The sequence below is a fragment of the Orycteropus afer genome, unplaced genomic scaffold (genome assembly GCF_000298275.1).
Source record: "Orycteropus afer afer isolate SDZICR_OR568_19922 unplaced genomic scaffold, OryAfe1.0 scaffold00028, whole genome shotgun sequence".
Lineage (NCBI taxonomy): Eukaryota > Metazoa > Chordata > Mammalia > Tubulidentata > Orycteropodidae > Orycteropus > Orycteropus afer.
In genome coordinates this window covers 6,820,399-6,829,839 of record NW_006921615.1, presented here as the reverse complement: position 1 = coordinate 6,829,839, position 9,441 = coordinate 6,820,399, and the positions used below count along the sequence as shown (strand labels likewise).

At 39.9% G+C, this 9,441-nt stretch overlaps 1 protein-coding gene across 1 annotated transcript in view; it reads left to right on the top strand.

The window, feature by feature from the left end:
* The window catches only part of OPTN (optineurin), a 91,703-nt gene extending 82,533 nt beyond the window's left edge, over positions 1-9,170 (top strand). The window contains exons 11-13 of the mRNA XM_042780223.1: positions 927-1,057; positions 2,425-2,504; positions 9,043-9,170. Of these exons, the coding sequence (XP_042636157.1) occupies positions 927-1,057; positions 2,425-2,504; positions 9,043-9,170 (339 nt within the window). The remainder of the gene's footprint in view (positions 1-926; positions 1,058-2,424; positions 2,505-9,042) is intronic.
* The last annotated feature ends 271 nt before the right edge of the window (positions 9,171-9,441 follow it).

The following is a 9,441-nucleotide window of genomic DNA, read 5'->3' as shown; positions in this document are numbered from 1 at the left end:
CAGAGTGGCCAAACTAGCCAGTCATAGCATCAGAACTCTAAGCACGTGAGAGAGAGTGGGAACCTCCCAGAACATTGTATTGTGCTACGCCCAACAGAAATAACCCAGGTGGATAACATTTACAATCAGGAGCTCCTCAGTTGCTCATTCCACCACTGAATTTACAATGACTTATGGGTAGAAAAGCAATACTAAGTAATTTACTACACTGCAGCTACACACCATCATTTCTGCAAAATCCTAATGCACAGGTTGGCCATATTCATTGTGGGAGGGGACCACACAAGTGCATGAATAACAAGAGGTAAGGACCACATCTTGGATGCTGGCTACCACACATGGGAAGTGGTATGGTGTATGGAAAGAGCATGGGTTCCACTCCTGATTTGGCTACTTAGCTAATTTGCCTGAGGTTAAGCACAATTAAGCTTGTTTGTGAAAATGAGGATAGCAATTCTCCCTTCCCAGGACTTTTGATAAGGTGAAATGAGGTAATCAATATAAAGCAGCTAACAAGTTTGGGATTCAGTAAATACCATCTGTTTAATTGTATTATTTTAAACTTAGCTTAACACAACTTTTATAAACATACTTGGCAGAGTGAATAAACCATTTACTATAGTTAAGTTAATCCTGAATATTATTTTATCACATTATTGAGGGATACGAAGTTTTACTGAATTGATTGTACATACAGCATTTAGACAACTTGTATCAGTGTAGTTGCTAGGTTCTAGTTGTTTAAAGCTTGTACACACACATACACACATGACTTGCATCTTCTGTTTGGATGTAACTGGAAAGTCATGGTCATTACACTGGCTTCTAGTGGGAATATACGACTGTCATTTATACGGCATATCACAGGATGCAGCAAATCTACATTCATCTAGTTAATAACCTCTATATCTTTTCTCCTCTGACAGATGGAGGTTTACTGTTCTGATTTCCATGCTGAAAGAGCAGCAAGAGAGAAGATTCATGAAGAAAAGGAGCATCTGGCATTGCAGCTGGCAATTTTGCTGAAAGAAAATAATGCTTTTGAAGATGACGACAGGTAAGGTAAAGGAGAGGAAGACTTAGACCACACATCACCTTGGGCTGTAGAGGAGGTGATCTGTCAAAGATGTTTCATAATTTGAGCTGTAAGAATTGCTCAGTATACACCATTTGATCATGTTTCTCACAGTGAGTTTGACTTAGTATAAGCTTTCCAGAGTCTTATGGGAATCTGACTGAGTTCTTGCTTTTAGGTAAGCTGTAAAACCATGACATTATATGTTCTGATGACGCGTCTTGCCATTGTCATGGATAAAATATTTATAACTTTACATTCTCTAATGTGTTTCGAAAAAATTACTTTTGATTTTTAAAAATTCATTTTGAGAACTTTAAAATGACATACACCAATATCTATCCCATCCAGAATTGGTACTTGCTAACAATTGCTTCCAATATTTTATTAAAGGAAAAGAGACAGTTGCAGATAAAGTTGAAGTCTCCTTTGTCTCCTATACCTCATCACATTCCCCACAGCCCTTGCCTAGAGCTTTCCCATCTGTTTTATACTTTTATGTATATATATATCTGACTGTTATCAAGTCTATTCTGACTCATAGTGCCCCCCCCCATTGAGTTTCCAAGGCTATAAATCTTTACAGAAGTAGACTGCACCAGTTTCCTTCTGAGGAGAGGCTGGTGGGTTTGAACCCCTAACCTTCTGGTTAACAGCCAAGTGCCTTACCACACCACCAGAGCTCCTTATGTATACATATATACCTATATAATATCTCAAAACAAGATATATCAATTTCCCTCTGTTTAAGTTACAAAATAATCACTATATAGATTGCTCTGTAATTTGCTTCACAAAACATTGTGATTTTGAACTCTGTTAATAGATGCATATTTAATTCACTGTGTTTAATTGCTATTTGTTGTTGTTATTTGCCATTGAGTTGGACCTGTCTCATAGCGACCCCTCCTTGGGTTTCCGAGGTGGTATCACTATGGAAGTAGACTGCCCAACCTTCCTTCCGAGGAGTGGCTGGTGGGTTGAATTGCCAGCCTTCTGGTTAGCAGTCAAGTGCCTTAGCCACTATGCTACCAGGCTCCAACTGCTATTTAGTGTCTATTTTAGAAATACGCCACTTTTTTCCTAATCTGTTTCCCTGTCAGTTGACAATTTGGTTATTTCCTGATTATTTTATCTTAGTTGTCATTTGCTTTCACTACACAGTGTTCTAATACCAGTAGCATTTAAAACTCAAATTAGTCCCTAGTTCTGATTCTTATGAACTTTGGTATTATAGTTCAACTCTTTTTTTTCTGCCCTTATACTTTAATTGAAAATGTCTGCTTGATGTTGTTCATGTTTTCAAGGTTTCTGCACATCACACGCAGTGTTGCTTTTATTCTCAGCAGGCAGTCTCTGATGGAGATGCAGAGCCGTCATGGGGCCAGAACAAGTGACTCAGACCAGCAGGCTTACCTTGTCCAAAGAGGTGAGTGCCATGGACTTTAGGTTTTCAGGCTTCTAGGAGTCACAATATCCTATGAAGAAGATGCTTAAAGAAAAATATCCACTATATTCTGTACAGTGGATTCCAAATCAATCTTCCAAAAATATAGCACCTATCAGTCTTAATTCCACAGTACCACACTGTCTACCCATTACCTACTGCATAAACACCAGACTCTTCACCCTAGCAATTAAGATGCAGTATAGCCAGCCTTTTAAGATAACTCACTTTAGTCCCCTACACATAGTAGCCAAAGTAAATCATTCACTATGCCTTGGACTTATCGTAAGCTTTTATACTTACATATATTTGCTTATTCTCTACCATTCACCTAGATGCCCTTCCTCACTTCTTCTCTTCCTCCAGTCTCTTTCCAGTGAACTCTTACCCCATCTTCAAAACCCTTTTTGTGTACCAACTCCATGAATCCAAGAGAACATGACCTCTACCTCTTGAATTTCCAAAGTACTTTATTACTCTGTTTTAGTACTTATCTGCTATTTTTAATTCTGATTATTTATGTGTTGAGAATACATTTTTACTCTGTTAAACGATAAACTCCCTGGGAGCTTACCCTTTCACTCACTACTTGTTATGTGCCATCGAGTCATCTTGGACTCATAGTGACCCTACGTGCAACAGAACGAAACACTGCCCGGTCCTGTGAAAGTTTTCCAGTAATATATCAAACAGCATTTCACTGCTATTCATAAGGTTTTCATTGGCCAATTCTTTAAGAAGTGGATGGTCTCTTCCTTCTTCCAAGTCTGTCTTAGTCTGGAAGCTCCATTAAAACCTGTCCACCATGGGTAACACTGCTGCCATATGAAACACTGGTGGCATAGCCTCCAGTCTCACAGCAACCCACAAGCCACCACAGTACAACGAGCTGATAGACAAGTTTGTGTCCCTTAGTTGTTCCAAGCTGCTCTTCTCATTTCCTGGTCTCCCTTGCCCTGCTCGCTTACCCAGCCTGCCGCTGGGGCTTAAACACACAACCTCTGCTGCTCAGGCTGGCTTACCATGTTCTGCCTCCATGCACACAAACACCTGCCTTCCACTGTTCCTGGGGTTGGCTCACCACGGCCTGCCTCCATACACACAAACACCTGCCTTCCACTGCTCGTGGGGGCTGGCACACCCACTACAGGCACATAATAATGTTACCATTTGAGAGTTCACTATGTCCAGGCACTGTGCTAATCACTGTATACATATTTTCACATTAATCCTCAGAAAACTTCTATGAGGATAACAATTCTATATTATTATCACCATGATACAGAGGATGAGATTGAAACTTGGCAAGGTTAAATAATTTGCCCAGGATCACAAAGTTAATTAGTGGCAGAACTGGAAATGAAACCCAAGGTTATCTGATTCTTAACCACTACATAGAAATATGTGCTGTGATCACATAGCACATATTAAAAGAATGATGCTGGATTTACTACATTGTTTTCTTACAAAAAAATCAAAAACCAAACTCACTGCCATCGAGTTAGATCCAACTCATAGCGACCCCTCCTTGGGTTTCCAAGGCAGTATCACTAGGGACATAGATTGTCCCATTTTCCTTCTGGGACTGTGGGTTTGAACTGCTAGCCTTCTGGTTAGCAGTCAAATGCCTCAGGCATTACGCCACCAGAGCTCCTGTTTTCTTACAGTAGTAGAAATATTCTGTAGTCTAAAATAGGTGACTGTCTTATAGCATATTTCTAAAAGAAGCTCTTATCCTTGTTTCTAGGTATAAAAAAATAAAATTCAAACAATCAAGATAGACATAGCTAACAGAAAGGTTAGTGACAATGCCACTGAAAAAGAATAGTCTGAGTTTAAGATGCTGTTTTGGTTACTTCATACTGCTCTAACAGAAATTACAACAAATGGGTAGCTTTAACAAATGGAGTATATTCTCACAGTTTTAGAGGCTAGAAGTTCGAGTTCAAAGTGCCAGTCTCTAGGAGCTGGATGAAAGCCCTTCGACCTTGGGCTTCAGCTCTGACTCTTGCTCCCGCCCCATGGAAGCTGAAGGCTTTCTTCACTCAGGCTATTGAGGCTGACAAATCCAAGGTCAACAAGTAAAAAGGCACAGTCCTGATATTACCAAACTACATGGCAGGCCACTGATTCAAGTCCATTAAGAGTCCCAAGATTGGCAGACAACATGGCAGGCTGCTGAATAACAGCCTGGGGCTGTTAACAGCCTGGGCCTGGACCTGCAGCGTCCAAGCATGCCAAAAGCTACAGACCTTCCTCAAAGCTGCTACTTATATAATGGAAGCAGACCATATCCCCAAAGCAGCTACTCAGTTGCTCCAATAGATTCCACCATTGAGTTGATTACCAGTCCCACCATGGGAAATAATGACATCCAGCTCCCACCCACTCAACCAGGCCCAGCCAAGTTGACATATAACCTTAACTACCACAGGTGCCATCCTAAAGAAACTGTTCTTTAACTTTTTTAAAAAACAGTCTAAGTCACTTCCACATACCAACTGACTATTGAAATGGAACTACAATCACAATGTTGTCATCATGCGAGGGAACAATGTTAGAATCTATAGTAAGCTATTAAATCTTGAGAAGGTTTCTGATTATTCCTTTTGCTCCCTGCCTCCCCAAGTTATTTTACAGGAAAAAGTAGGTTAACGTAAGTAGAGGTAGTCAAACTGAAAACCAAACTGAATGCCATTGTGTTGATTCCCAACTAATAGCCACCCTCTTGTGTTACCAAGGCAGTAAATCTTTATGGAAGCAGATCACCTCATCTTTCTTCTGCAGAGCAGCTGGTTGGTTGGAACTCTCTGATCTTTTTATTAGCAGCCAAATGCCTTAACCACTACACCACCAAAAACAAACCAAACTCAGTGCCATCAAATTGATTCTGACTTATAGTGAGCCCCATTGGGTTTCCAAGTCTGTAAATCTTTACAGAAGTAGATTGCCCCATCTTCCTTCTGCAGAGTGGCTGGTGAGTTTGAACCACTGACCTTCTGGTTAGCAGCCAAATGCCTTATCCACTGTGTCACCCAAGCTCCTTAAATACAGGTAGTAAGTAGTTCAGGTTAAAAATAAGCATAGTATTCATGCTGCAGAAGGGGAAGAGGTAGCACATAGACTGACAAATATTATCCATAAGTATTTCTTAGCATCAACAGGGAAAGGTGTGTTCCTGTGACAGTTGCATCTACCCACTTAAACACTGCCAGGCATTTCTCTAACCAGATTTTAAATATCCTAGGAATACTCATCTACCTTATGTTTACAAGTGTCCTACAAGATTGTCTTCGGTCAAACAGGGCAATGTCTTGCACCTGAATTTCTTAAAGGAAGATTTTTCATCTTCTTAACTATATGAGGGAAATGCCTATTTATATAAAAAAGAACTTGTCAAACAGTCTTTGATTTATATTCATAATCTAAAAATCTCCCCGAAGTGTCTATTCTAAATTATCCTAAAAAGGTTTTTTTGCACTATAAAAAAATAATATTCCAAACATAGACTCCTTGAGATTTTTTAATTTCTTAACAAAACTGCTTTCAACAATAGTCCCTTTCAATATATTTCATCATCATTGCCATCGGCAGGCAGTTGAGTGTCTACTCTCTTCTAGGACATTTTGCCAGGCACTCGAGCAACAAAAAGGCATAAGGCATGGCTAGGAACTCTGGTAGCATAGTGCCTAAGGCACTTGACTGCTCACCAGAAGGCTGGCGGTTCAAACCCACCAGCCACTCCTTGGAAGGAAGGTTGGGCAATCCTACTTCCGTAGTGATACTGCCTCGGAAACCCAAGGAGGGGTCGCTATGAGTCGGGGCCGACTCGACGGCAAACAACAACAACAACAACAACAGAGCAACAAAAAGGCATAAGGCATGGCTAGGTCCTTAAGGATCTGTGGCCTAGTTGGAGACACAGGATGTGTACATAAAAAGATGAATTTCTAGTACAAGATAACATGTAAGTAACAGAAATAATAGCTAGAAGATCAGAGGAAAGGTGATCATTGAGGACCAGGGAAGTTGAGAAAGGCTTTGATAAAATGTGGCATTCGGCTTGACCTTGAAGCAAGAATTTAAATAAGTATGGTGAGAGAATAGAAGGTGAAAAACAGAAATGAGAATGATATATTAAATAATGGAAAATGACTAAGCTTGTTTTAGAGTGAAGAGTCAAGAGACAAAAGAGACCTGTTAGCAGATGGTACAACAGCCCAAATCTGAGGTTTGCTTAACCAGCACAAAAAAGAAAAGCACAGATAGATGCAATAAAGTTTAAAATGAAGAATCAACAGTCCCTGACAGAGTCTGGTTGCCATCTAGAGCAGGGATTGACAGACTACAACCCACAGGGCCAATCTACTTGTTTTTATAAATAAATTTTTATTGGAATACAGTCCTTCCTATTTATTTATATATTGCCTGTGGATTCTTTAGGGAGCTCTGGTGGTGCAGTGATTAAAACATTTAGCTGCTACCCAAAAGGTCAGCAGTTTGAACCTATCCACTGCTCTGCAAGAGAAACATGAGGTAGTCTCCTTCTGTAAAGATTTTACAGCCTTTGAAACCCTATGATGCAGTTCTACTCTGTCCTATACGGTCACTATGAGTCAGAATTAACTCAATGGCAGTAGGTTTTGGTGGGCTATAGCTTCTTTCATGCTACAGTGGCAGAGATGAGTAGTTGTGATGGAAATTGTGCGGCCTGCCAAGTCTTAAATATTTACTCTCTAGTTTGGTTTTTTATTCTGGAGTCTTTTTACAGAAAGAGTTTGTTGACCCCAAATCTAGAGCAATGAGGCAATTACAAAGTTCCCTAGTTCAGAAATCATGCCTTATGATAAGTATTTCTATTCAAAAATGCTTCTAATATTTGCCTAATACATACTATCTGTAATAGCATTACATGTTATTAAATTCATATAATATTCCTAGAAACCAATAACCATGTTAAAGGTTATCTCTGCTATCATCCTCCAACAACAGACATTTGAGGGCTGAATCAAAGTCTAGGGACCTGAGACTTTTCTGAGATTTTAAAAAAACAAAATGGTTTGCACTGGTCCAGAATGATCAAATCAAGAGATGCCCTAGGAGACAGGAATAATTTCCAGCATTGACCAAGTCAAAGCTATTTCAAGCATGACTCCAAAATTGGGGGAAATTACAGGACTTATTATTCAATTCATGAAGCCCTGGTGGCACAATGGTTAAGCGCTTGACTGCTTAACCAAAGTTCGGCAGTTCCAACCTACCAGGTTCTACCAGGAGAAAGATGAAGCAGTCTGCTTCCATAAAGATCACAGCATTGGAAACTCTATGGGGCAGTTCTGCACTGATGATGGGGTTGTTATGAGTCGGAATCGACTTAGTGGCACCAATACACACACACATTCTTTAATTATTTTCCCTCGCGTACTTTGTGGATAACTCCTTTTCATTCTTAAGATTCCTCTCAAGTGTAATCATTCTTATCTTGGAAGCCTTTCTTAACTGAGTAGTCTGAATTGGGTGCCTTTCTCTTTATACTGCTGAACCCCCTTATGCAGAACACAGTCATAGTGTTTACCACACTACACTGTCATTGTCAGTATCTTGCCTGATATCCCTACCACATCTTTATCTCTGTGCTCTGCACATATCACAGTTTCTTGCACATCCTGTCGTTGTTGTTACGTGCCGTTGAGTCAGACCTGACTCATAACAACCCCTCCTTGGGTTTCCGAGGCAGTATCACTATGGAAGTAGATTGCCCCATCTTCCTTCCAAGGAGTGGCTGGTGGGTTTGAACCGCCACCCTTCTGGTTAGCAGTCAAGTGCCTTAGGCACTATGCTACCAGAGCTCCTTTGCACATCCTAGAATACTCAAAAGTATCTGCTGAATAGTAAGTATGGTCTATGCTTCTGAGAAGTTACATGCCATTGAGTCAATTCTGACTCACAGCAACCTCCATAGGGTTTCCAAGGCTGTAAATCTTTCCAGAAATAGATTATCTCATTTTCCTCTCACAGAGCAGCTGGTGGGTTTGAACCTCTGACCTTCTGGTTAGCAGCCAAATGCCTTATGCACTATTCCACCAGAGCTCCTCGTATGCATCCAAGAAGTTACAGACTGTTCTAAGATGCCTCTCTCGTGCTCTCTTCATTTTTTCCTCATTCTTTCCTTCCCTTTTTGCTTATATTCTCATCCATCTCTTTTGTTCTCTCAAACATTCTAGTTTTTACTAAAATATGTATTGTCTCATACCTAGAACTGAAACCATGTATTTTCACAGGATGGAGTTGAAATCCTAAGAGAATAAAGAAGCCAGGTACCATTTCTGGATATTTTCTCTGTGTATATAGTGATTGCTTCAGTTCAAGGGAAAAGTTCAGTATTCACTTCCCACTAGGCATTGATTACAGAGTTTAACTTATGTTAAAATTAACCCATCTGTTATTAAAACAGAACAAAACAAACTCTTTACAATATGAAACTAATTGGAATGACATTTCATTTAATCCTTATTCCCAGGAGCTGAGGATAGAAACTGGCGGCAACAGCAACAAAGGAATATTCCGATCCATTCTTGCCCCAAATGTGGAGAAGTTCTGCCCGACATAGATACGTTGCAGATTCATGTTATGGACTGCATCATTTAAGTGTTGGTGTTTCACCTCCCAAAAATTGTTGGTAAATGTCAGATTTTTTTCCTCCAGGACTTGTACTGTTGTATTATTTGCTTTCACGCAAACACTTTGTCACATGATGTTGGTTTTAGGAGAAAGAAAATGTACATGTTCTAGGAGGACTTTTTTTGTGGATTTCCTTAAGCTTGCAAAATAGAATCCTAGGCATACTACTCTTCTTATAATAAGTTCAGGTATTTTTATGTTCAGTTTATGTAGACACAGCACGTAGACATCATGTGAC